This window comes from Sorex araneus, chromosome 6 (genome assembly GCF_027595985.1).
Source record: "Sorex araneus isolate mSorAra2 chromosome 6, mSorAra2.pri, whole genome shotgun sequence".
Classification (NCBI taxonomy): domain Eukaryota; kingdom Metazoa; phylum Chordata; class Mammalia; order Eulipotyphla; family Soricidae; genus Sorex; species Sorex araneus.
In genome coordinates this window covers 59823399-59842553 of record NC_073307.1, presented here as the reverse complement: position 1 = coordinate 59842553, position 19155 = coordinate 59823399, and the positions used below count along the sequence as shown (strand labels likewise).

Below are 19155 nucleotides of genomic sequence, written 5' to 3'. Positions count from 1 at the left end.
GAGCCTGGACGCCCCCCACCCTCCCGCGGCCGGCGTGTGCGTGCTCGTGCTCTCGGCGCTGTGCTCAGGGATGGAACCCGGGTGGGGGGCACCTGCAGACCCGCGCCCCGGGACTGCTGCTCTGGGTTCCGCGGGGTCCCGGGGCCATCCCGACCCTGTTGTTCGGAACGGGGTGACCTGTCCGGAACGGGGTCGCCCGAGCCGGCGGCGGGCGCCCGGCTACAGCTGGGCTGCTGGTTTTGTCTGTTTTTCAGCGATTGAAAAGGTAGCGAGAGCCGCCGCGCCAGAGGGGCCCTGCTGCGGGCTGGCGCGGGGTCACCGCAAGCCCGCGCCCGGGCGTGGCCTCAGGAGCACAGATGAAGCTTTGAGAACCCTCCTTTCCAGACAGAGGACCCGCTGAGGACTCGTCTCGGGGTCTCCGGGGTGTGACAGGGAGCGACCTCCGCCAATATTCCTCCTTTTTTTTTTTTTTTTTTTTGAGTTTTTGGTAGAGCATTTTCCTGGCATGCAGCCGACCCGGGTTCGGTCCCCTGAGTGCGGAGGCAGGAGTCAGACCCGAGCTTCGCCGGGTGTTGGCCCCAAACGAACAGCACTGCTTGGCCGCCGTCGTCAGAGGGGCGCGGGGGCCAGGTGTGGGCGCTCGGGCAGGCGGGGGCCAGGTGCGGGCACTCGGCACGTGAAGGAGACCCGAGGAGGGGGGCCCTGGCGTTGCTGAGCTTTTTCACCTGGGCCTGGGGAGGTTAGGCAAAGGTGGCGACTTCGAACTCTTCTTATGTACTTCCAGAGCAGCCCCTAAGAGAGACGCTGCCCTGACAGAAATGCTGGTGAGTGGGGAGCACAGGGAAGGCCAGCGGTCTTGAGCAGCTCTCCTGCTACTATGTTTTGTGTTTTTGGGCCACCCCTAGCGGTGCTCAGGGATCACTCCTGGCATCCGTGGTGCCGGGGATCCAACGTCTCTCGCGTATTCGTGCTCTCTCGCTCTTTCCAGACCCCTGGTTGTCATTGTTTTCCGTTTTGTGGTGGGGGTGGAGGGCAAGTAGGCTCCTGAGGCTGGGGTGGAGGAGGCGGAGGGGAGAGGACACCCGGTGACTGAGCCTTTGCTCCTGCCTCCACAGCCCCACTTCGCAGCTTTGGGATTGTCCCGCCTGGTGTTGGTCGCACCTGCCTTGAGAGCGTGTCCTCTTCTGTCAGAGATTCCACGTGTTGAAATTTTATGTGTGAGATCAGATCCCAAAACAGGGCGCTTCTCAGCAGACTTGACTTTGGGAAATACTGAACTGAAAGGGACATAATAAATGCAGTAGGTCATATTTTTCGTATAAGTCCTCATACCTACTGTAATGGTAATTTTGCATTATAGATGTAATTCTGCATGAGCTTTGTTGATATTTTAGAAAATTGTTAGAAGTTCTTTTGTCTCTTTATTATGTAATATAGGCATATTTAAATAAATAACAGCCAGGGGAGGGGGGGAGAGTTCCTGAGGGGTTGCGTTTGTTTCCTGCAGTTCAGAAGAACACTTTGATGGGAAGGGGCCTTGAATTCTACTGAGGCTTTGTTTCATGTGTTTGCCGGTGGTTGAAGCACTCTTTTAGATTAAAGTCGGCTAACTTTCTCTATTTTCCAAGGCTTTTAGTGATGACTTTCCTTGAAGTAATTGGAGAATCCCCATAGGGCAGGTCTACAGATTAATTTGTGCTTAAAATGGGCCACAGTTGCCTGTAGCTGTGGACAGTGGGAGGGACCTGACGAGTGCTTACTGGAGCTGGCACCTGCGCCCTCCTGCAGGGCCGACACCCCCAGGTCTCCAGACCCATCTGCCAAGAGAGAGGGGTGGGGGCTTTGCCTCGTCCCTGACCCTCAGTCTCTGGCACCAGCTGTCTCCCGACTCTGCTCTTTCTCCTGGGACTTCACAGGTGATGCTGGTGTTGTTTTGAGGCGCTGGAGATGTCAGTACCTGTCTCTGTCCTGGGTATACGTAGGAATTGACATTGGGCCCAAGTAAGAGCGCTTAGCTCTGGGATTCTCAGACTAGGGAAGGAGGTGGTTGTGTTCAGGGCCTCGTTGGGCCTGGGGCTCCTAGTTTCTACCACTCTGTGCAGAGTGTGTGACTCTGTGCCTGCTTCCTAAACCTCAGCTTCTGGAGAGGCCAGAGGCTGAGAGTTGGTGGGTTTCCTGCTGCAGTCAGTGACGGATAACAGTCCTGGAGATCAGCAAGGTCTCGCTTCCATGCCCTGCGCCACTTTATGAGATCTTAGGCTTGCAAACGTAGTTTGAATGTTGTGCTTCGAAGGGGTTGCAGAAATTTTGTTTTGAAATAAATTTGTGAATTATTATTGGTAAATGCTTGTATATATGTCTATAAAATATACACCTTGGGTCATGTAAAAATTTCTTGGGGTTGTGAAAAGGGATTGTGAGTGGAACAAGTTCAAGAAGCCTTGCCTTTGATCATGGTTTGGGGATGGGAGAAGGGGTAGGAGTCGACTTATAATGGCTTGATTGAACACTCTTGTTGCGTATAGGAGGAAGACGGAAGGACAAAAGATTGCCGGGACCACCAGCAAGCAGCCGCACTCTCCACATGCAGTAATGCCCCCATCTTCCGTAAGATAAATGCCATGTTGGACAATTGTCTGGATTTCAGTGGTGTCTGCACCACACCCATACATCGAAGAACTCACAATCGATTGCCAGGTGAGGTAGATGTGAGAATGAGGGCGTGGAAGGCTCACTTCCAGATGAGCCATGTGTAGCTGCATCCTTGTAAGGCCCAAGAGACAGGAATAGGTGGACAGGTTCTCTCTGGTGGAGAGAGTCTTTGTGGAGCACAGACTCTAGTTTGGGATATGTGGGAAGTCTGGGTCTGGGGGGCTTTTAGGACTGTAACTTATAGAGAGCTATACAAGTCACTAGCATCATAGATTTTCTGGTATCCACGTTAAAAAGTTTCCAAAATGAGTGAAATCAGTAGTGTTTTATATAACCTCACATGTACAAAGTGTTAGGTCACATGAAAGCAATATAAGACTTAATTTTGTAAGTTCAGGACCACACCTATTCTTAGGGGCTACCCTGGCTCAGTGCTCACATCTGGCGGTGCTGGGCAGCAGGGGAGGGAACCCAAGTGGTGCTGGGGATTGAACCCAGTGAGTTCTGTGCAGAGCGTGCACTCAGATCATCGAGCTGTCACTTTACAATATGTAAGAACTATGGCAGAGCAATCCTGTTCTTGAGTACCAAGGCTTTGAAGCCCAGCATGTACTTGATACACATGACACAACTCGGTTCACAATAGCTGCCTCTCAAGGACTTGGCAGCTCATGGGACTGTGTCAGGGGTGGGGAATAAACTTGGGCTTGGACATTTGAGTTGCTGAAGACTGAGTTCAAGTCTGCCAGCGTTTAGTCTTTGGGGTGTTGAGGCTTGCTCAGGGAGTGGGGGGAAGCAGCATCTTTGGAAGCTGACAGCTCTCGAGGCAGCTGTGAGGTCCTAACAGTGTTTCATAATGTCTTGTGGGAGTTGCAACATGTTAAAAGAATTTTGATGGAATGCTTTTTGTTTCAACTTATTGAGATAGAAGTGTGTGTCTACTTTCTTCTCTGAAGCCAAGGATCAAACCCAGGGCTTCACGCTTAAAAAGCACATCCTTTGCTGAGTTATACCCCCAGCTCCACTTGAAATGTTTTAAATGGATCTTGAAGAAATTTGTAACAGCAGATTCTCAGAACAGGGGCTGGTAAAATTGCTGCTTTTTAGTCCGAAATTCCATGATTTGACTTTAAGGCCACGCTTGGTGATGTTTCTCATGGTGTGTCTGGGTTCAGTGTGTGTGCACAGGCTACACTGGGCATTGGGGCTGGGGCTGACACAGCAGAAAAGCTCCTGGGGGTACCTCCCAGAGGCTGGCCTGTCCCCTCAGTCTTTTTTCCCCCGGGTAGCACAAATCATTGGGGGACCCTGGTGGACTGGCTGTCCAGGGGCACCTACGCAGGAGGAACAACCTGCCTCCACAGGCCAGCACCTCCCACTTCCTCCTGAGTTCTGAGAGCTGTGGGCCAGTGCAGGATGAGGAGTGAGAAGGGGCTCCAGCTGAGCCAGGGCAGAGTCAGAAATGGGGCAGCAGCCTCAGTGGTGCCCACCATGTGCGAGGACTAAGCACATGCCTGTAGGACAACAGGGACTGGGTGGCATGGGCAGGTCTGCTGGTGAGCAGCCTGCTGGGGTAGGGGTGCTGACAGGCACAGTCCACTGTGCTCCCCGTCAGAGTGGGGAGGCTCTTCCACAGGGGCCTCTGGCTAAAGACACCATCCTCACAGCATGGGTTCTGGGGCAGCCTGGCCACTCCCCGCCCCCACGGATTGCCCAGGCGCCTGGAGCACCTGGCCAGCTCCCCAGGGTGCAGGAACCTGGCTGGTGCAGGAGAGGCCCTCCCCGAGCCGCCTGCTGTGTCAGGGCTGCTCGGGGCCACTCAGCAGAGATCTGGGCCAGCAGCTCCATCTCGGAGCTTTGCATCGTGCTGTAAAACCAGGGCTTGAGCAAGCAGCTGGAGAGAGTCCAGGACTAGAGTGTTTGGGGTTTGGGGGTGGAGAGCGGGGGAAGGAGAGGGAGGGGCCAAGGGCGGCAGCCGCTCCTTGCTCTGGTGGTGCAGAGAGGACAGAAATCGCCCCCCACTGCGGCGGGTTGGAGGGCGCTGCCCCAGCCACTCCGAGGACCAGCTGCTGGAGGAGCCACCGCTCTCCCTCCCTTCCGGGAGGCAAGTCTCCTCCCCACGTCCCTCTGCTCCTCCCCCGGCCGCCGGTTCCCAGAGATGCTGCTCACTCCCTCCTGGGCTCAGCGCTGATGTCACTGGCCGCGGGAGCATCAGGAGCCTGATCACATGCTGGTCCAGTCTGTGATGCAGACAGGCTAGGAGAGGGGGTGTGTGGGGAGGGGGCTCCCACGCAGATGCCCCCTGAAAGTGCAGAGGCAGTAGCGGCAGCATCAGTCTCGCTTGGATGTCTGGTCCTTGAGCCCCAGAAACTCCTGAACAGTGTTTATTGGGACTGACACTGGGGAACTGGCCCTTCACCAGGGGCTCTGCTCTCCTCTCACCCAAGCAGACTTCCGGGACTCTGAGGAGACTGTGGCCAGCAGGATGCTCTTCCCCACCTCTGCGCAGGAGTCTGCTTGTGGCCTCCCAGATGTCAATGACCTGTGCCTTGGTATGCAGGCCTGCAGCCTCACGGGCTGGGACCAGCCCTGGAGTACGCAGGATTCTGACTCTACACCCTCGAGCAGCACACAGCCAGGTCAGTGCCGGGGTTCGGGGGGGCCCCGGCAACAGTTGTTATCTCCCCCTCTTGTTCCCCCCACCCACACATGCACATATACAACACAGAGCTGTTTGCAAGATCGGGAGGCTGGCTGAGGGGGCAGGACAGATGGCTGCTCACACAGGCAGCCATGGCCTTCCCATACCCTGAGCAATCCCCTGAGATATCAGCCTGCAACTGGGGGCCTGGGAGAAGTATCCCCAAGGCAGCAACTGCATGCAGAGAAGCCGCATTTCCCCTACCCCAGCCCAGGCTACCTAAAGATGATGAGGCAAAATATTTTAGGTAGGGGAGGGGACTTCAGAATGATCATTGCTGGGGTCCAGACCCTGGTCCTAGTGGCCTTTAGAGTTGGGGGTTGCAGGTGGAGGAAGGGTGATCCCCGGGCTATAGCCCAAGAAGGGTCTCACCTCCAGTAAGACAGGCAGGGCCAGGGCTGTGACTATCTGTGAGTCAGGAGCAAGTAATTCTAGCAGTGGTAGGTGGGGCAGCTTCCCCTCCAGGTCGGGGTATCCCCCTCCCCTGGCCCTTGTGCTTCCATTTTGAGGGGGTCCTGGAGAAGCCAACCGCTCTGCACAGGCCCGCCCCACCCGTGGATTCCTTGTGACTTGGGCTGGTCTGTTGGGAAGGAAGGTAAGCTAAGAGATAGTTGGTATCATGAATTTGCATCAGCTGTCTTCTGTGATTTTTCCGATAATGAAGAGGTTAGCTCTGACACCACCAAATCAGTGAGAAGATTCTCAGTTGCAGGTGCTGTGGGGAGATCGGGGTGGGGCCGCCAGAGGCAGATGGTGCCAGCAGTGGGCTCATGGGCTGGCCCTTCCTTGTCCTCCAGAAACTGACTGTCCTGACCAGTATACAGTCCAGTTTTCCAGCACCTGCCCTCTGTGGCACAGGCTTGATTTTCAGAGGTTTTGCAGAGCCCGGAGCCTCTGTGTTTGCCATTTCAATGCCCCAAGCCTGGGCTAGAGATGTGGATCCTTAACAGCAGAGTTTGGTCCTCAGGGGCCACATCCAGGTCTCATGGTGATCCGTCACAAGGTTAGGCCTGACACCCTCACTGAGGGTTCCAGTGCCACCTGTACCCTGGGCTCTCCTGTGCTACTGAGGGGCTCATGGGGGCTGGGGTCCTGCAGGCAGAAGCCTGCATGCCACTCTGGGTCTCTGCAGCTGGAGGCTGTGGACCCCTGCTGCTGACCCTGCTCACCTCACCTGGCCCTCACCAACCTCCCTTTGGGACTGTACCAGCCACCTTGGCCAGTGGGAAGTGAGCCTGGGAACAAGCAGTCTTCATGGAGTTGCTTCTGGTGGGGTGGGTGGAACCCCTTCCTCTGGTCCAGGATGGGGCTGACCTGCTGCTCTGGCTGGCTCCTCTCCTTGCCTCCAGGAATGCTGAGGGGGTTTGTGGTCTTCCTGTGCTGGCAGCCGAGACTTTAGGGTTGGGTGTGAGGCCAGAGGGTGGTGCCACCCGCTTAGGGCTAGGGTCCTCTGGGACCTCTCAGGTCTCTGTAGTCCCCTCGGCTGCATGTCCCAACATGGTATGTAGTTCTGCTCTCAGCTGGTTGAGAAGGGCTATGCCTGATACCGTGTGTGGCCCAGTGGGAGAGGCGACCACCTGGGGCCCACTGCTATGCAGAGGGGCTATGCATGCACTGGCCAGTGGCACTTGGTGCCTGGTCAACCCATGATGAAGTGGTGCTGACAACAGAAATCAGGAGGTGACTGGGCACGAGCTGGCTATTTGGGCCAGAAGGGAAGATACTGGAGCAGGACACTAGAATGGGGGAAAGGCTGTTTACTTGCCCTGTGCACCCCATGGGGTAGGGCCCAAGCAGTGAGGGTTGCAGGAGGTATGGGTACTGGAACCCGGGTTGGGGGGGTGGCTTGGGGGACTGGAGCCGTGTGCCTGGGCAGGGTCTTTTCTGCATCTGAGGACACTGGGTCCTGCTGTCCTGATGTCTGTCTGTCCCCCACTGCCCCAGGTGCAGGCATCCACTGGCAAGCGCTGCTGCCGCCACACTTGGGCCCTTTGTGTGCTGGGGGAGCATCTGAACGTGCCCGAGATGACTTGGCCGTCGAACCCACAGGGGCTGACAGAGAAGGTGAGTGGAGAAAGTCAACAGTTGGCTAAAAATATCCTCCTGGTCTCCTGCACCGCCCCTGCAAGGCTGCCCTCATGGCTGGAACTGTCCACCCCATGGAGCCCTATGTTCAGGACATGCATGCAAGAGGACAGAAGTGTGGGGCTACTGGTCCCTTGGTTGCCGGAGCTGCTCCCCAGTGGCAGTGACATGTGACCCCAGTGACCCTGTTACTTGCAGTGTAAAGGACCTGTAGCCCCCCCAGACTTTGGTTCCCAAGTTCAGGTAGCCCCTTTATAGAGGAGGTGCTGTCTGCTTGCCCTACCCTCACGTCCCAGCCAGTAGAGTCTGCAGGGCTGAGCAGAATGGAGGGAGAGCTGTCTCCCCAAGCCCTCTCCGTTCCCTCTCTGCACTCCCTGCACACATGCCCATATCTGTCTGGTGGGCCTGTGTGAGGTGGGTCACTCTGGGGCAGTGACCAAGTGTGAGAGCCTTCAGCCCCTCTCAGGTGCACATGCATGGTGGAGTGCTGTGCCAGTCCTCAGCACCCCAGCCAAGGCCACTACCTCTGCTCTCCCACCAAGCCAGGGTTTGGCCGTGCTGGCCCTTGTATCCCTCCCACTTCAGCTTCCCTCTTTGTGACCCTGCAATTTACCTTGTATGCTGGGCTTGCTCTACCATGCACTCCCCTCTAAATAAGGTTCCATCTGTCCATCTGCAAGCAAAGGAGCTGCTGGTCCCTGTGGACCGAAGGTCTGGCACCAGGCCCCCCAGGTGGGAGGTCTCTGCATTTCCCTGGGCAGCACTGAAGAGCTGTGGCTTCCCTGTGAGCACAAGGACTGGACAGAGGGGGATGGGTCTGTCTTCTGAAGAGCAGGGCATCAAGAATACCAGGACAATGGGGGCTGGAGCGATAGCACAGCGGGTAGGGTGTTTGCCTTGCACTCGGCCGACCCGGGTTCGATTCCCAGCATTCCATATGGTCCCCTGAGCACCGCCAGGGGTGGTTCCTGAGTGCAGAGCCAGGAGTAACCCCTGTGCATTGCTGGGTGTGATCCAAAAAGCAAAAAAAAAACCAAAAAAACAAGAATACCTGGACAAGAGGCAGCTATGACCAAGTGTTTTTTCTTTTTTTTTTTTTGCTTTTTGGGTCACACCCAGCGATGCTCAGGGTTTACTCCTGGATTTGCACTCAGGAATTACTCCTGGCAGTGCTTGGGGGACCATATGGGATGCCGGGGATCGAACCCGGGTTGGCCGCGTGCAAGGCAAACGCCCTACCTGCTGTGCTATCGCTCCGGCCCCTATGACCGAGTGTTTTGTGTAGACTCTTATCTTCCAATGTGTGCCTGGGTGTCTGTATTTGGGGATAGGGTGGCGGGGGTTGATCACAGGACTCTCTTCTTTCAGTACTCAGCATGCTCCAGAGCCCACTGGGCAGTGCCCGGAGGAAACCCCCCTTGAGCTTCCTGCCTCCGGAGCCCCTGGGATCCAGTGTGGACAAGTTTCCAGCGTCCACTGTCCGTGGGTTCCATCTGAACACCCCACCCACCCTGGAGTCTCATTCCAACAGCATCATTGAGACTGACACCAGTGGCTTCAGCTCTGGATCAGATTATATTGCAGAACTGCTCGTGAGTCATTGTTAGGAAGGTGTGAAGGGAGGACGAATGTTGCAGGATGGGAGCTCATGCACACAGAATTAGGGGACCCCAGGAGGCCATAGCAGAAGCTATAGGACCACAGCAGAGTAGACCTAGGGACCTTGCAGCTGCCCTTGACCAACACAGGCATTGTGGGATTTTTTTTAAGCTTTTAAACAATGTGATTTATGGCTGGAGAGAGAATACAGGGGCAAGGCGTTGGCTTTACCAGGGTCAATGCCTGGCACCATGTATGGTTCAGCTCTGACAGTGCAATTCTAAAGTACTGATCAAATCTATTCATTACCTTACTGCTAAATTTTTAAAAGTTGAAGCAAAAGAAAGGAAACTTGAAACCGTGTTTTAATGTTACATAACAATTCCTATTTATAGATCAAACTACTCTATTGCTAACAATGTGTTCATAGGAGCCAAAGATATAATACAGGGGATAAGGTGCTTTCCTTGCATGCAGCCAACCTGGGTTTGATCCCCAGTACCACATAATATTCCCTGAACACCACTGGGTATAGCCTCAGAACCTAACATAAACAAGTAAAGGTGTTCATAAAATGTTGATTCTCAGGACATTTCCATTAATAAATCTGAAAAACACAACACAGGAAAAAAGATATTTTAAGTGCTGAGTGATGCCTGTGGGTCTCAGTGGCATGGTCGCCACTCAACAAAACTGCCTTTTCCTCCCTAGTCCAATCTCCGTATTTCCCCGGCTCTGCCCTTCCTGGCTGGGGCTAGTCCCAGAGACCCCTTACAGATGAAAGTCGGGACCCAGCTGGACCAGGAGCAAGCTGCACTCTCTGCTGTCACTTCCTCCTCTACCAGCACGTCCAAAGGGTGGCCATGGGCATCTATGTGGACACCTAAAGACCCCTTCAGCATAGAGAGGGATGCCAGGATGCACCGCCAGGCTGCAGGTGAGTGCAAGATGTCGCAGGGCTGCCCCTGCACCTCTGCTCACAGTGTCCCTGGCCAGAGAAGGCTCTGCTCGGCTCTGTGCCAGCACCCAGCTCCCTGCGGCTGAGCAGCATCTGCAAGGAGAGAGCCTGACACCAGGTCATGAGCTGTCTCTTGGCTGTCCCTGGAGGTAACCGTGGATCCAGACCAGAGTCATCTGCGCCATCCCTCTCCCCTACCCCACCTCTGGTCTCTGAGTCAGAGAGAGGAGACCCTCCCTCTGGCCTTCTCTGGTTGGAAAGGGGATGTGTCATTTGTCACCTTTTGAGTTAAGGGACAGTCTGGCCTGGGTGTCAGGCCAGTCTTAGCCTTCAGGTGCTGGTATTTGAGTCCCCTTAAAGGCACAGCAGGCTCATGTCCTGAGTCCTTGGAAGTGTGGGATGCTGCAGGGACATTCAGCAGCACCATCCTGGGCTCTGGCCCTACCACACCACAGTTTGGCTCATCTACATACTTGTCAGTGGAGCCTAAGTCCTGGACCTAGCTGTGGTAAAGGCTGGTTTCATTAGGACCCTTAGGTCAGGAGGAGGCTCAAGGGCAGCTGGTTGGCACCTCCCACCAGCCCAGACAGCTCAGCCCCCAGCTCTGCCCGTATGGGTCTGCCTGTGAGAGGCGGGTCAGGGGCGCGGTGGTGGGGCTGCAGATGGGCCATCTTCCTAGAGCTGAAGTGAGGCTGGGGCACACATTGTGGGCCCCAGAAGCCTGTGTCACGTGGGGTTGTGCTTATCCTGTCAGTTCCCTGGCAGGTGTAGAGTGTTGTAATGATGCTCAGGGCCACAGCTGTGTAGTGCTCACACATGCCTGTGTGGGACCAGTGGCTCTGGGATCCTAACAGCAGAATACGACCTGCTTGGTGTGTGTGGGCAGCCCTGGAACCACTTGCACAGCTTCACTTGGGGTGGGTGTGGGTGACTGAGCCCCTGAGCCCTCTTGGGACCCAGTGGTGATGGTGCTGGACCCTCCTGCCTGCTGTGAAGGAAGGCCCTGCGGAGTAGCAGGATGTCCTCCTTGCACATGCAGTGGCCCCCTTTTGTGGTTGGGGTGAGAGTTGGAGCAGATGTTCTGGGTGGCCTACACTTGTGGGGGAGTATGGTCTGTGCTCACTCCAGCCTCACACCTGCTCCACTGCCCTCAGTTCTGGTAGAGTCAGAATTGGTGACTCTGGCTCACACTGGGCTGATGGGGGTGTGGTGAGAGTAGGCACCCCAGAGGTCAGTCAGGGCTGTGTGTGCAGTGGCCCCCCCTGGTGGACATGCAACTGTGATTGCCACACTGGCGCCTAAAGTCATAGTGCCACCATCTGGCCCAGGCTTCCGATCATGCAAATTTTGCTGAGCCAGGTGGACAAGTGTGTCCTGGACAGGTGCCTTAAACCAGGGCACTGAGTTGGTGGGTCTCTGAGCCCCGTCTCTCTGTCCCTTACCAAGCTGTGAATGAAGCCACATGTACCTGGAGCGGCCAGCTTCCTCCACGCAACTACAGGAACCCCACCTACTCCTGCAAGGTGTTTCTGGGAGGCGTGCCCTGGGACATCTCAGAAGGTGGGCGCTGCGGACGGGCGCTGCTTTGTGTTCGGGCCTCCAAGTCACTGGTGGCGGGTGGAGTTCTTAGAGAACGGTTCAGGAGGAGTGAGCTGGCTTTTCTCTTTAAGGCCACCCAGTCGTAAGGGACCTGAGTGGGGACATTGTGAAGGTCTGTTGGACGTAGGAGTCCTGGGGGCCTTTGCTCACATCTCCAACAGCCTCTGGGTCTCGTTGCAGCTGGGTTGCTTAACACCTTCTGCGAGTTTGGCTCTCTGAGTGTGGATTGGCCTGGTAAGGATGGCAAGCACCCCCGGTACCCGCCCAAAGGTAATATGCCCAAAGGTAATGCCAACATGGTAGGCGCTTCTGTTCTCCTTGCCCTGCACACTGAGGCTGCATGTGGTGATCTGTGGGCCCCAGCACCCCTCCAGCCACACACACCCTCGGTATCCCTGGAGCAAGGGTCCCTTTACCCACTCACACTTGTGGGGGCGGCCCCAGACCCCTTCTGTGGAACTCCACACACTGAAACATTCTGGGTAGCCCCTCAAGGCGTGGGAAGCTGGCCTTCACCTGCTTGCTTTGCCCTACCTGTTGTCCTGGCCAGACACTGAGCTCCCTCTGAGCTGCAGCTGGCCAGATGTGTTGCCCCTCACCCTACCCCCAGTCTGGGAAGGTGGGACCCATCTCTGCGCAGCCCCTCCCTGCGCCTGGGCTCCCTGAGCAGGGCCTGGCCTGCACCACACCCACTCTGCTCTCAGGGCACTGATGGCCGCTTCCTTGGGAGCAGGATACGTGTACCTGGTCTTCAAGCAGGAGAGATCTGTCCGTGCCCTGCTGCAGGCCTGCTCCCACGACCCGCTGAGCCCTGTCGGCCTGAGCGAATACTACTTCAAGATGTCCAGCCGGAGAATGCCCTGCAAGGAGGTGGGCGCTCACCTTGACCCTATTTGTCCAGTGTGTCATCTCTCTGTTCCCCCTGATCTCCAGACACAAGCCCATGTGCCTGCAAAATAAGCCCTTCCCCTTTCAGATGCCCCAGGCCACAGATGTCGGGCACACACCCTTTGTGCGGCCCCATTGTTGGTGGGTGTGATGCTGGTTCTGTGTGTGACTGTGCAGTCTGTTCCCCATTTACTCTCAACCCATCTGATACCTTGTAGGGTGGGGCGGCCTGAGTGAGGACGTGCAGCCTCTGACCCTTGGCCCTCCAGCATGTGCACAGAAATGCTGCTCTGCCTCTGTTATGCCTGGACTCACCCACTTTAGGCTGATTTTCAGGTGCAAGTGATCCCCTGGGTGGTAGCAGACAGCAACTTTGTACGGACCCCGACCCAGAGGATGGACCTCAACAGGACTGTGTTTGTGGGTGCACTGCATGGGATACTCAATGCAGAGGCCCTGGCGACCATCCTCAACGACCTCTTCGGGGGAGTGACATACGCCGGCATCGACACTGACAGGCACAAGTACCCCATTGGTGAGGGAGGGCCCACTTTTTGCTGAGACATGGGGTGGCGTAGGACGCAGCTGGCCACAGTCCACTTCTGCTCATGTGGTGGGACCAGAGGGGGCAGCCCTGCCAGTCAGGCTTGGCCATGTAGTCAGACAGGAGAAAAAGTGCCTCATGGTATGGGCGTGGGTCAGCTCTGCCTCTTCTCAGCTTTTCCACTGCAGGTGGGGTTCCCTGTGTGGTGGGCTTTAGAGGCCGTGGCTGTAGCATGGCTTCTCCGGCCCCCATGTGCCCAGGGTTGCCCACAGAGAGTGGTCTAACTGTACCTGGGTTTCTGCTCGAGACAAGTCCTCGGAGCCTTCTCCGTCTGGCCCCACATTCTGCCCACTGAGGAGGGGCCTGTTGCTGCCCACACTGTAGGATAGGGCAGCAGAGCCTGAGGTCAGGGCACGTGCAGTCTAGCTCTTGGCCACATTTTCGGACACTTCGGGTCAGATGAGATGCATCAAGAGTTGCTTCCACGACTTTGTACTTAAGCCTGGCAGTTGGGAAGCATACAGTGAGGCTGCCAGTGTCTGTCCTCTGCCACCCAGGGCAGGGTTGCTGCCTGGGTGCTAGAGCATACAGGCAGCCACCTGTGTCATTCCAGGGTCCGGCCGTGTGACTTTCAACAACCAGCACAGTTACCTAAAAGCAGTCAGTGCTGCCTTTGTGGAGATAAGAACGAATAAGTTCACTAAGAAGGTGAGATGGTGGCAGGGGACTGTGGGAGGTAGGATAGAGAAGGTCCTGGGCTGGGGACGGGGTTTGGCTGGACACCCATGTGGGTGCCTTCCTGCTGTGGCAGTACAGCAGCCTCACTGGCTTGGGTGAACCCTCTGCCAAGGAGGCTCAGCTGAGTGTCACGATGCTGTTCTGATGGTGGTGGCTGGCCCTTGGCCCCAGTGCTCCCATTCTCCATGAGCCAGGAGGCTTGGGGACCAGAGCACAGTGCCCTGCATTCTCCTCCACTCTGTGTAGATCCAGATTGACCCTTACCTGGAAGACTCCCTGTGCCACATCTGCAGCTTACAGCCCGGCCCCTTCTTCTGCCGGGACCAGGTGAGTTGCACATGTGAGTTTGGGCAGCCCCTTAGGTAAGCATCTCCAGTCCAGCTTGGTGGGGGGGCGGGAGGGGGCAGGTGATGGCAGTACTGGAAGGTTGGCTCAGTCCTCGGCCCCTCATGGAGTCGCCTCTAAACAAGAACTGAGGCCTTGTTGGAGCCAGGTTGGCCCCCATGGTTGTTTGGGGTGGGCAGCAGTGCTGATAGTCCAGAGGTGCTCCTGGCTCCCCCAGAAAATCAGCCGCCCCCAGAATTCAGGGTGTGGGGCTTGCTAAGCTCAGTCAGGCGGGGGATGTTGGGGAAGCTGTGGTTCACCAGCAGGGTCTAGCAGCTTGTGCCCGCTCTAGGCCTTTCTTGGCTCCCCAAGTTCTTTTCCCCTGGTCTGCTTATCTCTGAGCTGGGTCTTGCCACAGGGGTGGCTCTGCTCACGGGCCAAGAGACAGATGGTATGTGCTCATAGGGCTCCTCTCCCGTGACACTCGGGCTCCTGGGCACCAGTACAATGGCTGATGCTCTGATGCATCTCCTCCTCCTCCAGGTGTGCTTCAAGTACTTCTGCCGGAACTGCTGGTACTGGCAACACAGTGGGGAGGGTCTGTACCACCACAGGCCCCTGATGCGGAATCAGAAGAATCGGGAGTCCAGCTAGACTGGCCGGCTGGACAGCAGCCTGTACCCCTACCACGGTGACCAGGGAGCCTTTGCACTTGCTGAATCGTCTTTGTTTCTGCACTGAGTAATGCACAATGAGTTTTCCAGGTTTCGTTTTCAGGGGTGTGCCAGGGCAAGCACCCTCTGGCTCACTCTTCAAGTGACTCTGTAGTCTCCCAGATTTTATTTCCCCATTCTGCGGATGAAAAGCAAAAAAAGAACTACATGTCCAGGAAGTATTGCCACGATGCCTATTTATTGAAAGAGCTTTTTTACATTCCTTGCAATACTGATGATGATGATGATGACGCGCAGGCCTCACTGCTTTCTGCAGTTGCCGGATAGTGCCTTTCCATTGATTTACCCCCACCTGAACGGCATAAACTTGAGTGTTCAGCTGGTGTTTTTTACTTAAACAAGGAGACTTTGCTCTTCATTTAAACCAAAATCATATTTCATATATTATGCTTGAGGGTTTTTACTAGTCACTTTTTACACTCCTTAAAACAGTTAAGTCGTTTGAAACAAAAGATTTTTTTTTTCTTTTCTGGCGGTTTTAACATAGCATCTTTGTGTCTGGGGACTGCTGGTCACTGTCTCGGGCTGCAGATCAAGAATTTTTGTAACCAAGAAAAAAAATGGGGAATTTGAAAGTGACGGACAGCCAGCACATGAGTGGCTGCTGTACATAGTTTTGACAGTTTACTGCACCTTCTTCAGTTGCACTTGCGTGGGGGGGAGGTTGAGAAGACGTTTTCAATCAAACTCACAGGACTATTTTCTTTTTTAACTGCGAGAAAGGGCTGTTTTTTGATGGGGCAGGTTTAGGCTCAGGGAAGGGGTGACAGGTACCCTTCCTTATTTTGTTCCTGGAGAATCGGACGAAGCCACAGCTACCGGTACTGAAATGTGATTAGAATGTGAAAACTTGACTTTTCCTTTCTTTTTAAATTTTTTTCCCCCTTAACCAAACCTTACCCTTGTTGGGAAGCTGTGTGCCAAAGAAACCCTGTGAGCCCCTCCCCTTGGCTGAATACAAGCGTCTTGGCATACCCCCCACTGCCCTGTGCGTTTGGGAAGCTGTGTGGAGTCTCTACCTCACTGCAGTGTCCGCAGAAAGACTGCACTCTACAGACCTGTGGAGTGAGCTGTGCTGTATTTTTGGGTACACAATAAACATGTTGCAGCATAACCCTGGTCTGGTCTGTGTGTGTGTGTGTGTGTGTGTGTGTGTGTGTGTGTGCGCGCGCGTGCGCGCACTGGGCGGAGACTCAAGCTAGGAGTGGGTGAACCCTGTGGGAGACCACCCCCTCCCCTGGTGAGACACCCCCCCCTTGCCTGTAGCTTCTTGGGGGCTACTCCTAGCCTAGCCCCAGTTGGAGGAAACAGAACAAAGGTGGGGATATGCTTCTGTAGCTGGGCGGGCTACTGGGAAGTGTCTACTCCTGGGTGGGCTCTGGGGAGGAGGCGTCCATTCCTGTGTGACTAGGCAACCCAAAGTTAGCAGAGAAAGCAGATGACTTAAGAGAACAGCTGAGAAATAGGATGAGACACTCTTAAGGACACAAGGACGGAGGGACAGGATACCCCGAGAATAACTCTTGAGAATAACCTTGGAATAATCCCTGAAGATAACCCTAAGGATAACCTGATTTATAGCTGCTCAACATTGCTCTTTTCAGTTGCCAAATGAGAAAAATTAAAAAATGGTTTCTAACCATCCAAGGCTAACCACGGCTAACATTTGGGTTCTGTACCAAAATATACTTGTTTAGAAGAAAGCTGATTGATATTGCCAAGCAGGATGTGATAAGAATGTATAAAAACTGGACTAGGGTTCCTGGCTGCCGGTTGCACAAAGACCCTGGCTCTCAGGCTCAGTAACCTCTTCAGTTTAGCGAACAAACACGTTGGAGACTTATTGGCCATACCTCATCCCACAGTACTTGGCTTGCTCCTGGAGGCATCCCTGCCAGGGTGATCACACCTGGGTGTATAGGTTCACCGCAGCTGCTGCTTGGGTATCCAAGTCCCTGGAGGGCGAGGAACCTGCTACGACTGGGGGCTCAGCACAGCTGTCGGGCTCTGCTCCAGGCGGTCCCTCCTGGGTGCCCCCAACCCACTGCAGGTCCACAGGAGCTGCCTCCACCTGCAGGGCTGGGGGCTGGCTTGGGGCTGCCTTCCCAGAGCAGCTAGCACGAAGTGGGGGCACCTCTGTAAGTTGCAGGGAGCCTGCAGGAGGCCACGCACGGACTCGCTGACGGCGGTGGGGGTCCTTGGGTCTCCTAGTCCTGAAACCCACATGTTCCTGCAGGAGAGGCCAGCTCCTGCAAGGGAGTAGGGGGAGGGGGCGGCAGGGCGCAGACCCGAAGCCACGCCCCAGCGTCCAGGCACCACCCCCTCGAGGGCAGGGCAGTACTTCCGCTCCGCTCCAGCAGGGGCCGCTGTGGCTGGGGCCCGGCACGTCCGGAGCGGAAGAAGCTTTCTGGCCCGCGCCTTATAGGCCTCGTTTGTGCTTCCTGTTTCCTCTTTTACCGAGAACCCGCCAACATGGTAGGTTCTTGCGTCCCAGGCCGCTCTACCCGCAATCGGCCTCCATCCGCCCCTCTCGGCGTCACTTCGCCCGCCTAGAGCGGCGCGGGGCCCCGGGGGCGCGGGGCTCTGTGCGGCGGGATCCTCCGCGGCCACTACCCCGCACGGTAGAGCCCCGCGCGCCGGCCCTTCCCGGCTGGGCCGGCCCCGGAGCCTCGCCATCTGCCCCAGCCTTGACCCCGTCTCCTCCCCCCCGCAGGGCCGCGTTCGCACCAAGACCGTGAAGAAAGCGGCCCGGGTCATCATCGAGAAGTACTACACGCGCTTGGGCAACGACTTCCACACCAACAAGCGCGTGTGCGAGGAGATCGCCATCATCCCGAGCAAGAAGCTCCGCAACAAGATCGCCGGGTACGTCGCGGGTCGGGGCGGGGACGGCGTGGGCCGGGGCCGGGCGGCGACGCGCCCCTGACCGCTTGCCCTATGCCCCCGCAGCTATGTCACGCACCTCATGAAGCGCATCCAGAGGGGGCCCGTGCGGGGCATCTCCATCAAACTGCAGGAGGAGGAGCGGGAGCGGAGGGACAACTACGTGCCCGAGGTAAGCACAAGGTGCTGGGCCCGGTTTGATGTTTGGCCTTTCGCGGTGCGGTAGGATTGCTCATGGGGGCTCCGCCGGGTGCTGACTACCTGGTTGCTGCTTTGTTCTTTACAGGTCTCAGCCCTGGACCAGGAGATCATTGAAGTGGACCCTGACACTAAGGAGATGCTGAAGCTCTTGGTGAGTGTCTTAGCCTTTTCCTACCTGGGGTGGTCGTGGTTTTCCCCTCCCAGAGCCCTGAAGGCACTGCCCTTGGTGACATCTGGAGGCTTAAAGGAAATAGTGCCTCCTGGACCACCTAGTTGGTGAGCAGAGGGTGAGGTCTTTAACCTTCTCCCTCAAAACTCCAACCTGGGAACGGCCTGACCTCAGAGCTCCCAGCGGCCCAGGGCCCAGACTCCTGCCCACAGTCCTCTGTCAGCCACTTGGGGTCAGCCCACCCTTGAGCACTGAGGGGCTGCAGTGGGCATTTCCTGTGTCTGTCCTTATGACAGGAGCAAGTGCTTCCAAGGCTAGTAGGCCATGGTTGGTACTTGGAACCTCTTGGGTCTCTGGCACCTGCCTTCAGAGAACTGTCACGGAAAACCTGCATACCATCTTCTTGACCCTGGCCAATTTTCACATACAAGATTTGGTTTGGGGGCCGGAGCAACAGTACAGCGGGTAGAGCATTTGCCTTGCATGCCCCAACTGGGTTCGATCCCCAGCATCCCATATGGTCCCCCCACCCCCAACACGATCTCCAGGCGCTCGCCCACCTGTCCAGGCCTGTTACCACTGTCCAGCTGTGACTCGGCACGGTTTTTCTCTCCGATCCACGTGAGAGAGAGCGCGACCCTCTTCCCCTCACTGACTTCCTCCAGCCCCACTCACGCCGCGCCCTTCCTGCAGCCAGGAGTAATTCCTGAGTGCAGAGCCAGGAATAACCCCTGAACTTCACTGGGTGTGACCCAAAAAGGAAAAAAAAAAATTTTGGTTTTAGTGGTGAATTGTCGGTGTGGGTGGGCTCCTTCTGGGGGGGACCAGTCCAGCATTTGGAGTGTAGGGGGCTGGGGTCCTGTAGGTCTTGTCCCCTGGCAAGAGGCTAAGCCTGACAAGATTGTGGGGGGGGGGGTGGTCAGGCTGCCCACACTAACCCTATTCTGTTCTTTCAGGACTTCGGCAGTCTGTCCAACCTGCAGGTCACCCAGCCTACAGTTGGAATGAATTTTAAAACGCCGCGTGGAGCTGTGTGAATTTGCCTTGCTGTGATATTTTCAGTAAACCTTATAAAACACT

The 19155-nt window shown here is 56.1% G+C and overlaps 2 protein-coding genes across 5 annotated transcripts; both read left to right on the top strand.

The window, feature by feature from the left end:
• Positions 1-4638: 4638 nt before the first annotated feature.
• CPEB1 (cytoplasmic polyadenylation element binding protein 1) lies at positions 4639-15936 on the top strand. Of its 4 annotated transcripts, XM_055143355.1 has the most exons (12): positions 4639-4756; positions 5103-5291; positions 7298-7417; positions 8807-9030; positions 9749-9974; positions 11442-11555; positions 11775-11879; positions 12328-12464; positions 12819-13017; positions 13640-13734; positions 14011-14091; positions 14632-15936. In XM_055143355.1, exons 2-12 carry the CDS (start codon positions 5138-5140, stop codon positions 14740-14742), a joined length of 1566 nt encoding a protein of 521 aa, XP_054999330.1. In that variant the 5' UTR covers positions 4639-4756; positions 5103-5137; the 3' UTR covers positions 14743-15936. The 4 variants fall into 4 exon arrangements, with proteins under 4 accessions (XP_054999330.1, XP_054999332.1, XP_054999331.1 ...); XM_055143357.1 differs by lacking the exon at positions 4639-4756 and having other exon boundaries at positions 4794-5291; positions 11775-11828; XM_055143356.1 differs by lacking the exon at positions 4639-4756 and having other exon boundaries at positions 4794-5291; positions 11775-11864.
• Positions 15937-17198: 1262 nt separating this feature from the next.
• Positions 17199-19155, top strand: RPS17 (ribosomal protein S17). Its single transcript, XM_004617600.2, has 5 exons — positions 17199-17297; positions 17536-17687; positions 17772-17877; positions 17992-18057; positions 19032-19155. The coding sequence occupies exons 1-5, from the start codon at positions 17295-17297 to the stop codon at positions 19110-19112; spliced, it is 408 nt and encodes a 135-aa protein (XP_004617657.1). The 5' UTR covers positions 17199-17294; the 3' UTR covers positions 19113-19155.

Bases quoted from the DNA above. Each gene is read 5' to 3' on its own strand.
- CPEB1 (XM_055143355.1), top strand. From the start codon at position 5,138: ATGCTCTTCCCCACCTCTGCGCAGGAGTCTGCTTGTGGCCTCCCAGAT. The intron at 11,556-11,774 runs GTGGGCGCTGCG...GTCTCGTTGCAG, and splicing joins GCCCTGGGACATCTCAGAAG to CTGGGTTGCTTAACACCTTC. The intron at 11,880-12,327 runs GTAATGCCAACA...CCTTGGGAGCAG, and splicing joins CAAAGGTAATATGCCCAAAG to GATACGTGTACCTGGTCTTC.
- RPS17 (XM_004617600.2), top strand. The intron at 17,688-17,771 runs GTACGTCGCGGG...ATGCCCCCGCAG, and splicing joins CTCCGCAACAAGATCGCCGG to CTATGTCACGCACCTCATGA. The intron at 17,878-17,991 runs GTAAGCACAAGG...TGTTCTTTACAG, and splicing joins GGGACAACTACGTGCCCGAG to GTCTCAGCCCTGGACCAGGA.